Source organism: Amphiura filiformis, chromosome 1 (assembly GCF_039555335.1).
Source record: "Amphiura filiformis chromosome 1, Afil_fr2py, whole genome shotgun sequence".
Classification (NCBI taxonomy): domain Eukaryota; kingdom Metazoa; phylum Echinodermata; class Ophiuroidea; order Amphilepidida; family Amphiuridae; genus Amphiura; species Amphiura filiformis.
The window spans coordinates 52941029-52956049 of NC_092628.1; the positions used below are offsets into that span (position 1 = coordinate 52941029).

Genomic DNA, 15021 nt, shown 5'->3' on the forward strand with positions numbered 1-15021 from the left:
ACAAAAGTATTATACTATATCTTTCGGATTTCCCAATATATTATGGCAGGCGTTTACTCATCAAAGTCAGGTGATTGAATTTCATTCACAAGAGATGCTTTTATAATTTATCACAGAGTGGACGTGATTGTATAATTTTCAATCTGGCTAATACATGCTATTTGACGGCTCTCGCGAAGCTGTTGAAAGTCATTTTTCAGTTCAAGCACAATTAGAGGGTTTTATCAGTGGCAGATAAGTGTGCTATTAACAGATTTTCAAGGAAAAACGAAAACAAACGCTTCTAAATACAGCAATAAAGTGAAAGAAATTGGACTGAAAGTCGTTAATCAATTTGTTGACAGAAAACAGCACGTAACGTGCTATTCGTGAGATAGAGGACTCTTGAATTTTTTTCATCCGAGTTATCCGATGCACGAATGATGTCGATCAATAAACATGATGAAGTAGTGTTAAGCAGTAAGCAGATTTTTTATTAGACGTACAATATTGTATGTAACATATCTACGATATCTCGATAATATGTTACGTATAATATCTGGTAGAAATATATTATCGATTTTACGTCATCAAACATTCGTTAGAACTTAAACATTACTGGAAATAGAATGGCAATAGATTAAATAACGTAGATATATTACATACAGTATTGTACGTCTAATACTCGGAGTCTGCATACCGTATAATAACAATAATAATTCAACGCGGTATGCCTTCACAAGCCTCGCAACTGAATGAGACCTTTGAAAAACACAGGCGACCCATTTCCTTCTCATTATTCGATTATTTGATTTTTAACATTCACGGAAATTCATCATGAAAAAATTACGATTCCAAACACATGAAATGTAAATCGTATACTATTGAAAACTAATACGAAGCTCATTTTTATTTTTTTTTTCCATGGTAATTTCCATTATAAACACACCTTAAGCGTATTTACCAAGATTACACAAAGTTTCGAGCCATTTTATGATCTCTTCGTACATTTTTCGTACATAAGTTGTCCCAGATGGTTCTGAAACAGGTCGCCACAGAAGAACTGACTTACATCTGTTGCTTTGATGACAGACATAACAGAAGTAACATGGATACATTTTAACCTTGACTAATCCCCTAAGGAACTTGAACCAAAAGCTTGGCTTCATCTTTAACCTGAGCAAATAAAGCAGATGGGTGTCGCATTACGGTGTGTATTTCTTTCCAGCGTATATGGCAAGCCAAGGGCCCCAAAAGCGTGGAACTGCTACGCGTAGCTTCTTTCTCGTTACGAGCAGCTGTTTGACCAATCAAAATAGTCAAATTTAATCACGTGGTTGGGTCGTTAGCTGCGCGTAGTATAGTGCTAGGTATCCTCTTTCACAATTATTATCTTGTAATTAATTTACAGAATTAGCATAGATAACGAGCGGGTAAGGAGGCCAAATCACAGCACGTGTCAAGAGAACATGTTGCTAATGCCTGGCTAAAATGACACAAAGCATATTTATTTAGTATTTCCAAGTTTACACCGTGTTCTGTATTAGCCGTGCAGGGGATATGAAGGTCAGACAACAACAACTACTGATGTAAAGCGCTGTGTAAAGATATTGCAGGGAAAGCGATATCACATGCCACTGTGTAAATATGGAGAGAGTAATGGGTCATCATTTTCTTCCAGGGGGGGTTCCTAATTTTACAAAAAGTCGGCGTCAATAAAATTGCGGCCCTAACTATTTTGGCATCAAAATGTTATGACCCTGGCTCCCACCACCGATACACCTTACCCCTAGACAGGCTAAAATTGTATTGAAATCAGTCTTTTTGAATACAATAAACACATCTTATGACTCCTACATTTTGTTATTATCAATTTATGACCCCTCCCCTTATTTTGCTTTCCAAAAATATGACCCCCTATATTTGGGACCCCTTCCGAAGAAAATGATAGCCCCTTTATAGAACAATCATCATTCTGTTCAGATATTACTTTAATAGCACCTATACCATTTTTTGCTGATATACTACAGATATTTTCATTTACAAAAATGAACAACGTAATATTTGTGAGAGAGGATGTTTACATCAGCTCCACGTGTTTAAAACCGCGAATCTGATTGGTTAATAAGCTGCACGTAACGAGAAAGAAGCTGCGCGTAGCTAGTCCCACGTTCTGAGCCGCTTAGCTTGCCATAAGCGTACGACTACATGTACGAGTAAGTTTTACGTGGTGTACCTGCAACCAGAAAAAATACTTTACTAGCACATTTCAGTGCACCGTACCAAAAAACACAATTTGGGATAAAGGAAGTTATTTCCACCATATGTGCATGATTTTTCTCGGGAGGATGAAAATTGAGGATGAGGATTATTGTTATTTTTCAACGAATTTTGTTTATGTGTTGGTTTATTCAGGTCTCATTGGCCTTCCGGTCAACTCCTCCATATTGTCTTTTTTGTTTGCTGTTTGTTTTGATGTATAATTTTTATATAATGTATAATGGGAATAACTAAATTTGATTTGATTTGATTTGATTTGATTTATTAATAAACAATGCCATTTTTTCCTAGACAGATATTATTAAATAGTGCCAGTTCTGAACAGTTTCATTAACTGTACAGAAATTTACAAGGATTAGGAAAGATTATTCACACTGTGTGCTCAGCGTTTGATAATGTCAATTATCTTTAACGAGTAATTATCCTAAAGAATAAATTGAAATGACACCTAGTATGTAGACCACATATAGGAATTGGCGGGTTGTCAGAACATGGAAATATTACTACTTGTCAGAACAAGCGATATGAAAATATAAACCATCTACGTGTATTTTTAAATAATATAGAAACTGTGTATTCTATAATCGGTATTTCCCCTTTACTGTTTAAAGAAAACGTGGTTCTTCGTATAAGAATTCATAGTCACTGAAAAGAGAGAGGAAAGTGAAAATGTGACGCGAAATGGAAATATAAATGCCGGTAGAAGCCTATAAGCCACTGATCAAAAATGTTGCTTAGCAACATATTGGTAGCAATCACGACGTATACATTATACTTCTCTTAAATGATGTCGGTGATGTGCGGGCGGGCGGCGCTGCCAACGTTTGCAAGCAGACGACAGTAGTAAAGTGTTGCCAATTCGCTGTTTGAGCACCAAATTGACGCTTTATGTCACGTATGGTATATGCCACATCTCATTTTTAAATTCATATTATGTTGATATATATTGCTTTTTGCGTTTTTATGGTCTATAATTGATATCTCCTGACAAAGAAGCAAATATGATATAGAAGAAGCTTTTGACACTCGATATTGATGTACAAGAAAAATAAAGTTGATGGAGCTATTAATTGTGGAGAATATTGGTTATAAATAAAATGGATTACACTCCGCGCACCAATCGATTCCATTCACACCGTTCGATAGTCAATAGCACCAATCGATTCCATTCAGACTATTCGATAATCGATAGTCATGTCCAAACTCTTTGCCTTTACCAGTCAATGTCATGTTTGTTTTCTTCACATGTTTAGCAACAACTGGTTTGTGTGTGTATGTTGTTGCTACCTCAGAAACGGCATTCCTCAGAAACTACTGAGTAAAATTGGGTGCTTTATGAGCCTTATCATGCTCTGGCATTACGCCTTACAGAATGAAATTAGCAACACTGTTTCAGAAGCAGAAGATGCGATGCATTTCAAAGTAAACGTCCTGGGATGTATAAAGCTTCAATCATGAACTCGCATATATATCATAACGATTATCTCTGTCGTGTAAACAGTGTCTACTTACTTTTCTACCTGAAACTGTTCGAGTTTACTGTTCTCTTGTTACTGGATACAGTTACAAGGTATATATAATCTGTTCAGATGCAAGGAGTAGTCTGCTGAAGGAAGGTACATCAAAGGCATTTCATTATACATTACTCCAATACAAGGTGTGGAAGTTTTACCCACTCAAACAATTTGCAACAAATCGGTCTCGAAAATTGCTGGATAAATACTATGCTTTTTTGTTCGCCTTCTACATAATTATACTTCTTACCTTCTTTGAGAGTTCGCTTGTTGGCTTATTTCTATCAAAGTCCACAGTAGCATTATGAAAAGTAACAACTTTAAGAATGACAACAACTGAACCATCTAATATTGGGACCAAAACTACTCAACTTGACTTTATAACTACCACCGCCGCCGAATTAATTGTTAAGACACTTGAATCATCATCTGCTTTAACTAGTGCGGATACTATCACTCCATCGGATACCATTTATACTTCACGTGCAGATATGAGTTCCACAGTTCGTCCAACTAATGAAACTATTCTAACAACAGCCGAAACTGCTATAGTACAGGTGTCAAGCACAGCACAAACTGTCATAGCCATTTATATGGGATTTTTGGTCTTCTTCGGCATCCTGAATAACTCCATTGTTTTATATTTATACTATCGGTATAAAAACTTACACAATCCAGTGAATATGTTTTTGATTAACGTAAGCATTGGTGATTTGATAGTCTCGACTTTGGGGTCTCCGTTTATGTTTGCTTCGACCATAGCTGGACATTGGTTGTTTGGTGATGGTGGTTGTACTTGGTACGCCTTTATCGTTACTGTTGCGGGTAAGCCTATTATCGTGTTCTACTTATTTAATTTGGTTAATTTTTTTACGAAAAACCTCTGATTCGGATACATGCGCATAACTTTTGAAACTTATAATTTAGTACATCTTTTAGTTAAAAGTCTATGACCCAATTGACACATCCACCACTTTACACCATCAATTTGTTTTCATTTCATTTCCCAGATAAAAAACATTAAACATGCTACAAAAATATATACAATTATTGCACAATAGATTATTTAAAAACATTTGAAATTTTAATGGAGAGAAACTGATCAGCAACTAAGTATGACATATTAAAGGGCAAGACTCAATGATGAGGAATCCAAAACACTCCCGTCGTGTGTAAAAACACGCGAAACAAGATAGAGCCTCTGGTTGGGATAGCCAAAGTGGTTACCTAAAAGCTCTGTAAAAACAACATAGAAAAAATCATACTGTACATGCTGAAGGAGACAGGATTTCCCTCTATGAACTGGAGTCGGGTCACAAATAAAAGACTTATAGAAAACTATTAGGAAAGAGTCTTTATAATTATAAAGATAATCTAGCTGAGATTTTTGAAGTGCTCTTTGCACTAAAGACGCTAATGACCACCTTCGATTCAAACGAAATACCCCCCTACAAATCATGTGCTGATGCTTTCACCCGGGCTAAATACATTTTTGTTTATTGTACCGTAATACTTATGCCATGCCTGAACTGTTTTATATTATAATGGGATTTTACAACCCCTTTACGCCTACTGTGTAGGTTTGGTTGTTATTTTCACCATCATTATTCATTGATTTATAATTGAAAGCTTAGCTCTTGTGATAATAAGTTATACCTAAACCACAAGGCATATATCTTGCTATTGTATTTATTATTATTCTAAAAGTTATGTTTATCATAATTATTTAATACTAACTTTTGTAAAGGGTGCCACAATAACACGCTCTGCGTTCAGTGGCATCCTCATCATTTTCACCATATTATACGATGTTTGTAAAAACCAACTTAAGCGGTGAGTTCCTTCGAACGAGACAGATTTGACATAGAAACAAGTTGACCGTTGAAAGTAGAACGTATACTGTTGTCCTCAGAAAAAAGTCTAATCAAGTGTTACAAATCTAATGGTTTTTAAACGTATGGATAAAATCAGACGCTTCTTTTTTTTTTATATATATTAGTAAATTGTGATATTACAATTCATATGTATATCAATATCATGAGAAATATTTGGACTAAAAAAATATTTTGAGCCTAGAATTTCAGCGTGATCAACCTGAGACTAGTATATGAAGAGCTTATTTCAAAACCGCGTTAAGTCCACAAACTCATGTATCTGATTTCCCTGTGCGATTATAGTTAATATTATGTTTTGATGGATCCAAGTTGTGATAATATTGGATCCAACACATAATAATGATAAAATTGATGCTTTACGCCCAATATTTATTGATCTCGCTATGAGTTTTAAAATATTGGACTCGACTACGTCTCGTCCAATATTTTAAAACTCATAGCTCGACCAATAAATATGGGCTCAATCGATCCAATTTTATATCACAGTTGGCATGTTGGATGAAATATTACAAACCAAACGCATAGTAACAATAGTCTGCATATTGTTATGCAGCATTGTTATGGTAAATAATAGTACAACTCATTGTTGCTGATGTCAAACATGTCAAAGTGATTGTGATTGTATCACACAAATAAATGAGAGCATGATAGTGCCCGCTTTCTCTTTTTTCAGGAGAAATACGCATAAAAAATTGCAACGAGTGTCAACTTGTAATGTAATAATTATTCTCTTCGAATGGAGATAAACTTGTTTTTGCAATAGATATGCCCTTTAAACTAAAGTGATGGTTTTCCTGGATAAAGGCGTAACTGTCATCATGGTCATGATGTGGCCACAAGAGATTGGCTGAAGTTAACAGGCTGGATGCTGACATTCAACTTCTTATTCAACCAATCTCTGATGGCCATTTCTTCTTTGACTTGTACGCCTTTATCCAAGAAAACAGTTACTCTAGATCTTTGCAACTGTTTCCACCGTCTAACAAGTGGATTTTACATCTCTTCTTGCCAACGAAACCCATTGAAACTGAAAAGATGTAGATTTTGAAGATTCGGGGGAAATTGGGAGGGTTTATCGATAACCCAGTAAGTGATTGGGTCTGAAATATGTTTCCTTTTGATGAATATGTTTCCTTTAAGAAGTAGTAGCCTCAATACCAATGGTGGTATATCACCAATACGCTTCAATGGTGCATAATGATACATTTCAAATTTTATGTAAAATAGAATAGGTATATGTATGTAATAATTAAATTACTAAAGTTGTAGCGTAAGAAAGACAAGACGACTCCGAATATTTAAACGCTGGAATGGTGCAATTGTTAATTGAGCTACCAAAATTACCCCCCCCCACCTTTCGTCGGTCATAGCATACGCATTATTGTTATGTACTTCCAAATGGTGCTCTTCAGCGTTCCAGTGCCATTCTTGTTTGGTCACTTGAATAATTTGTTTGTAGATCAATTTATAATTTGGTTGCTTACCTCCTCCCCCAAAAAAATATAATGGTTTAATCTTCATGACACTTCATTTTTTACTGTTGATTTCATACTTCCACTACATGTAGGTTGGTATATCATAGAGATGGGCTGTATGACTTAGATTTTTTTAGATTGCTGTCAAAGAGATTTGAATAAATTTGAATAAATATTCAAGCTTTTTCGAAGAAACGGAGCTTTAGAATTAGATAATTACAAGATAATTCCTTCATAATTATGTATGGACGTCATATAGACAAAAGTATAAGGAGGTTTCTTGCCAACCCGTGGCCCAGCAATGATACATATGTCATTTTTAATTGGATTTAATAAGGATCCAAATGCTCTTTGATAGGATAATGATATGAGCTTAATTGACAAAGACGATTGTGGTCTTAACCCGTACATTGCAGGGGTAGGAATAATAGTACACTGACTTTTAATTTAATGGTGATGTTAAAAGAGGCCGAGTATTTCTCTTTTTTCTTCAAAAGTCTGAATGAGCAGCTGATGAGTGATATATTGTAGTTTTTTAGGTTGATAATACATTTGTTTTACTTCTTCGCTAAATGAACGACTTTACTGGTTAATTTAATGATCTCCACGCTTTATGGAATAGCGAGATCACTGGTAGCGTTCTGCCTGTATAATCTTACTCAGTAAAGTTGCCGAAGCAATATTACGCTGAGAAATAACATGGCACTGGATGAAAAACAAGGCTTACTTCACTTCCATTTTGTGCTGTCAGATACAGCACAAAATGCAGATTTGTGTGCTTAAACTGGTGTTATCTTTGCTTTAATCATATCAATGAACTTTTTGATGTTCAAAGCTTATAACAAACCTCCTATTTGCATTAAGCGTCCAACCTCGTATATCATGTTACTTCTACAAATCACACCAATGGCACCAATGTCTGCACAATAAATAATGTAACATTTTATGAATCGCAACTTAAAGCAAAATTGTTGGTAGATTTCAAAAATCAGGTTGACCATAATATTTTCTTTAAACAACAAGTTTAACTCCAGGCGCTTCAAATATAATGGTTTTCTTCTGATACAGGGTGTAAAAAAAAAAAAAGAGACCCCTCATTTCGCCCTCTTTTTCTCCTATTTCTAAAAGTTTATTAAATATATTTTGGTATGTAAAGAAACCTTTAATCGTTAGCTTTAATAAACCAAAACAACTATTTCAATCGGCTCACAACTTTTGAAGATATGCCCTTTTGAATAAAAGTACCCGTTTTTCACTCTGTCCACGGATAGCAAACAGAGTGGTTGGGATGGTTCATAATTTGGAGTGGCCTGCACGATCACCAGACCTCACACCACTTGATTTTTTTCCTTTGGGGCAAAATTCAAGATCTTCGCAAACGTATTAAGGGTAGATGCGGTATTGTTGGTCGAAGCAGCAAAAAAAAAAAATCGATTTTTATTGTCTAAATCAATATATTATTAAAAAATAACACTTTGATGTTTTGCAAAAGTTCATTATACAAATCATATACTTTAAAAACTTGCTTAATTTATTGTTATTCATAAGTTATGTACATTTTACAAAAGTGTTGTTGTTTCAGCCCTCTTTACAACATAACTCAAGAACCACAGGACCTACAAAATATTTCTGTGATATTTGAATTCTTCTACACGTTCGCAAGGAAATGAGCAATGCCATTTTTGCCAAAGCTCACTACCATTCACAAGATGTTGTGAACTACCAAATCGCAACACTTTAAAATTGTGTATTACCTTAATACTGGCGCACAAGGATGGTACGCAACGCAATTGATGTAAATAAGGATCAGGGCTGGGCTAAAACCTGTATTCGCCATGGGGGCAACCAGGTAGAGGGCCGAGCAACACAGTGAACTCACTTCAGAAGAACCAAAGACAAACGAAACAACCTTTTAGGGTTACCTTTTATCCTAAGAAGAGAAATGACTTATGTTGTAAAAAAAAAAAGAAGCAAGAAACAACAAAGTAAGAATGTAAGAAACATAATAAAACAAAAAGGCATAAATAACCAAGAAAAAAATAAGTAATTGCAAGTAAAGCAAAAGATGTCCCATTCGGCATCCATTTTACCCACAAACTAATAACACTATTAACAAAATCCATTGCCCATAAACCAACCGGTAAAGCCCATTCCATAAATAAAGTTATTTTATAAAGTTATCATTGAGGAATGTTTGATATTCATGTATAGTATTGTACTCCTTTTCAATCTTTGAAGTAGCCAAACCTTCTCCGTGGACAGAGTGAAAACCGGTACATTTCTTTAAAAGAGCATATCTTCAAAAGTTGTGAGCCGATTGATATAATTGTTTTGGTTTATTAAAGCTAACGACTCAAGGTTTTTTACATACCAAAATATATGTGATCAACTTTTCAGAAATAGGAGAAAAAGAGGGCGCAATGATGGGCCTCTTTTTTGGGACACCCTGTATTTACTTAAAGAATGGGATTTATTGCTTTTTATTTAGTCGAATTTTTTTATATTTTAAAGTGAACAGGTGTAACTCACACTTTCTCTCATTTCAACACTGAATTGGATCGGTGCAGTGCATAATTAAATGACTGAGTGAGCCTTTGATAACATTCGCCAGCGAGTGACTAGCGTTCTGACTGTTTGAAATTTGGTAAAAACCCATTGAAACTGAAAAGATGTTGATTTTGAAGATTTGGGGGAAATTGAGAGATTTTGGCATTGGCAGAAAGCTACTATTTGTCGATTAACCCAGTAAATGATTGGATCTGAAATATGTTTCCTTTTGATGAATATGTTTACTTTAGCCTCATTTCCAATGGTGGTATATTACCCATACGGTTCAATGGTACATAACGATACATTTCAATTTTTTAAGTTGAACTTCTGTTGTGGCGTAAGAAAGAAAAGACCTCGAATAATTAAACGCTGGAATAGTGCAATGGTTAATTGAGCTACAAAATTACCCCCCCCTACATTTCGTCGGTCATAGCATACGCATTATGTTATGTACTTCCAAATGGTGCACTTCAGCGTTCCAGTGCCATTCTTTTTGGTCACTGGAATAATTTGTTTGTAGATCAATTTATAATTTGGTTGCTTACCTCCCCTCCCAAAAAATTAATAATATAATGGTTTAATCTTCATAACATTTCATTTTTTACTGTTGATTTCATACTTCCACTAGGTTGGTATATCATAGAGGTGGGCTGTATGACTTATTCTTCCTTTTTTTTAGATTGCTGCCAAACAGATTTGAATAAATTTGAATAAATATTGAAGCTTTTTCGTAGAAACGGGAGCTTTAGAATCAGATAATTACAATATAATTCCGTCACAATTATGTATGGACGTCATATAAGGAGGATACTTGCCAACCCTTGGCCCAGCAATGATACATATGTCATTTTTAATTGGGTTTAATGAGGATCCAAATGCTCTTTGATAGGATAACGATATGAGCTTAATTGACGTAGACGGTTTTGGTCTTAACTCGTACATTGCAGGAGTTTAGGGAAAATAGTACACTGACTTTGAATTTTATGGTGATTTTAAAAGAGGTCGAGTATTATTTTCTCTTTTTCCCAAAAAAAGTCTGAATGAGTGATATATTGTAGTATTTTTTTTTTCAAACGAATGTTTCTTGGAAAGGTTGATAATATATTTTGTTTGACTTCTTCGCTAATGGGCGACTTTACTGGTTCACTATGAAAGATCTCCACGCTTTATGGAATAACGAGGTCACTGGTAGCGTTCTGCCTGTATAATCTTACTCAGTAAAGTTGCCGTTACGCTGAGAAATAACATGGCACTAGATGAAAACAAGCTTACTACACTCATAGAAATAACTTGTTCGCCTTGTTGGCGCAATTCAAAAGGAATAAGTTTGGACAACTCAAAAATAGTGTAAAAGTTGCCAAAACTAAATTTAGTTATCCGAACTTAAAAAATGCTGAACAAGCTCAAAAAGTTCCGTCAACTAATCAACGTTGTTGGCATTACTAAAAAAGTTGATGTAAGTCGTCTTAACCTAATCTTTGACACCAATGTCTGCACAATAAATAACGTAACAGTTATGAATCGCACCTTAAAGCAAAAGAGTGGGTAGATTAAAAAAATCAAGGTGACTATAATGTTTTCTTTAAACAGCAAGTTATGCACATGATAAAACGCAATGTGAGCAGATGAAAGAGATTCAAAAAGTTGCAATGTTTGTTTATCGTATCAAAGAAACGGGACTATCATTAACCCTTCATATTAATGCATCGGCCCAGAAATGATACATATGTAATTTTTAATTGGGCTTAACGAGGATCAAGATTCTCTTTGATAGGCTAATGATATGAGCGAAATTGACAAAGACGAATTTTTGTCTTAACTCGTCCTGTGCACGGGTGTAGGAAAATAAGTACATTGACTTTGAATTTCAAAATACAAGACAAGTATTTTGACCCTGAGGTTTGAGATAATATCCTCCCCCATCCCCTAAAGGAAAGAATAGCAAGATTCTGATATTCTATCAACAATACCTCCCCCTCCCCTAAAGGAAAGAATAGCAAGATTCATGCGCGATATAACTCAATTTCATGCAAACAACCTTTGTATCGGAGCACGAAATAAGAATAGAGGTTATCCACTTTAATCATGCGTGACTTCTAACAAAAGGCGCTGATTCCCGTAGTATTCCTCATTCAAACCAATTCAATGCACGACCTCGGAGTTACCTGCGTGACTTTGGCGGGCTAATTTGAAGCAGTCATGGTTGCACATGCAGGTACTTCTTTTGAAAGTCCTAAACAAGGTATAGCAGTCGTTGATAGGATATGCAACTTATAGAACACGGATAACCTCTATTGTCCAGTTTCTTATCTCTGGAACCAGAGGATGATTTAACGTCCCATCATGCACTGTAAAAGTGTTATCACCAGAGTTTCAACTACTACTTTACTTTTCAAATCTCATTGAATTATGTGCAAGAGATGTTGCTTTATAATTGTGTTTGTGTCATTATTACTTGGACGATTTCAGAACAAAAGTGATGTGGGTAGAAAGAACAATTCACACATTCTGTAGATAGCATATGTGAAATAAACCAACATATTGACAGTGTTTTTATTGTAAATATAGCAGTACAAATTCATAACATATTTCTGGTTGTCCAATGAACTCACGCTGTTTATTGTGTACGGTAAATTTATAACACTTGAACCAAGGGGGCCATTCAAACTTTCTGAGTACATACCACTTTTAAGAGCCTTTTTTTCAAAAGCTCTCCCACATTTAAAACTTGTGTATTTCAGTTCTGATCAACACTCATTGGTATTTAGGTTTAGTATATATATCACCTTTAACTTCAATTTGATAATATCAGAACAATGTTCAAAAATTCAGAACTTATACCCTGCCCCTCCACTCACAAAACTAAAACTCAGTCTCCTTAAATCCGTCATTTTAGGCTAATTCACTACATTATGAGCACCATAATGAAAACTCATGGACACACCCCAACAAATATTTCACCCGTGCGGTTTATGCAGACCCCTTTCAGATTAGTCTTGGCAATTCGTGAAGAAATATTCCATACTAGATGTCAAGTTTGTATGTTGGCAAAACACACAGTTAATTGTGAGCTGCATGACAGCACAGTAGAAACCTGTTTTGTCAGCAGCTTAGCTGATAAAGGCCATGAGGTTGCAATATTTTGTGCACATCATTAATTAAAATAATAAAGTTGAATGAATGACACTTTATTATGAATCGACGTGGGATTCATTTGAGTGGATTCATTTGTTTACAGCCTTACAGGTAACTATTCTTGAGTGCATATATATATGTGGATTTATTGACTCAGCTTAGGAACTGAAATACAAGTATTTAAATTGAATGTGTATTCGAAAAAGATATATTTTATATGATCCGTTGCCACTCTTCATGGTTTTGAATCGTAACTCACTATTCAGTCCATAAGTAATTAGGTTCAAATTTATCATAAATCATGCCATTTGCAAGGATTTTATAGGTTAAATAAACAGAAAAATGCAATATAAACACGGTTGGTTAGTTGTCCCACATCAGACTGATTAAGAGTGGTATATAACAAGTATTATTTTTCGTGTGAATAAATTTGGAATTAAAAGTGCTCAAACCCATTACAGGTGAGCGTAGAAACAAAAAGGCAACCGTTACTAATAGTTTCACAGTATACCGGCCCTCACTTACGATCATTGGGTATACCGATCATCAGACGGATAATTTGTCATGGTTTCAACTTAACAGAAATGCATATATATGAATGAATGTACAACATTTTACTCAAGTTAGGCTATCTTTTGAATAAAGTGCTCAATCCCAAAAGGGAGAGCGTATAAAAATTCAAAGAATAGACCTTCCAGAATAGGTAGTCGTTACTCTGACGATTGCCTTTTAGACATGAAACTCAGAGTAACGACTTCCTATTCTGGAAGGTCTGTTCTTTGAATATGAATGAATGTATATACATTCTGTTGTGTCAAAATCATGACAAACCAAGCCACTCCCAGCACAGCCTGTACTCCAAAAGTAGTCGAAAGTGCTCAACCACTATAAATAGTGGGGGCGTAATATAACAAGTATTATTTTTCAGGTGACTAACTTTGGAATTAAAAGTGCTCAAACCCATTATAGAATGTATATACATGTATATGCATTTCTGTTAAAGCCATATTATAACATTTGCTGAGGAGAACGCCCTCAAAAAAATGTTAAATTCTGGGTTTTACACGATTGTAATGTACTTTAGTCAATAAAGATACTCTGCAAAAATCAAGACTTTAGGTGCTGTAGTTTTGTCCAAATCCGAGATTTTGAATAAAACGATGGAACCGGCGTTTTATTATTACGATGGAAATATTAGTCGAACACGTGTGCACAGTACGTACTCGGCGTGCGGGATACACATACACACACACCCCGAGGATCGTACCGTATTATAACCGCGGGAGTAACATACATGGGCGCTAGTAAATTCCTAGTAATTTTCTATGCTTTACCTCACTTGTTCAGCTCAAAATTAAAAGGGGACATATCTGACAGTAAAGGCTAACATTTTATGGAAAATAAATACTAATCTATTTTTACAGAAATGTTATAATATGGCTTTAAGTTGAAACCATGACAAATTAGCCGTCAGATGATCGGTATACCCAATGATCGTATGTTTCTAAAAACATTTGATCACCATGATCACTCTCCGGATACATGAGAACATAAACTTTTTTTTTGTTTAATACGTTCTTTGTAACTAAAGCAATGTTTCACTCTTTAATCCAAATATCTTTGCACCCTATGGACTCTGATACAGAAATGCTGTGAACTCCGCTATCGAATTTTTACATATAACCTGGGCTATTCCAGAAAATAGATGCAAACCCCCTATAGAGGACTTTTTCTCCAGTTGTGATTATTGGAAATCCAGAATTTTAAAGTGTCCAAAGGTAAAAAAATGCAACAGTAACATTTGGCAACTGGAATTCCAGTCGTTTTCAGAAAGCAAACATGGAAATCCAGACCTTTTTTTATTGAAAAGTTACTCCTCTATAGCCGCCTATACCTTAGAGAATGACATAGCTGGTGTATAAATAAAGCAATAACAATAAAGCGCGATATAGAAAAGAGCCTCTCCACGCTAGTTATATACATTCTAGGGAATACTGCAATCATCATTTACAAAATTGGATACATATTCACCATGTTCATACATCACAAAAACTTCATTTAAAAACATATTATTTTAAAAGCCATGCATCCACCGCATATCCAGTTATTGGCCATGCAAATATTTGGAAAATGTGCTCGATTCTGTAGTAAATTATAAAGGCCATTAGCGATATGTCCGATACAAAGTACGAA

General features: G+C 35.1%; 1 protein-coding gene across 2 annotated transcripts in view; it reads left to right on the forward strand.

The window, feature by feature from the left end:
- Positions 1 to 3604: 3604 nt before the first annotated feature.
- The window catches only part of LOC140148717 (rhodopsin-like), a 57763-nt gene continuing 46346 nt past the window's right edge, over positions 3605 to 15021 (forward strand). For both annotated transcript variants that reach the window (XM_072170764.1, XM_072170773.1), the window contains exon 1: positions 3605 to 4598. In XM_072170764.1, the coding sequence (XP_072026865.1) occupies positions 4100 to 4598 (499 nt within the window). In that variant the 5' untranslated portion in view covers positions 3605 to 4099. The remainder of the gene's footprint in view (positions 4599 to 15021) is intronic.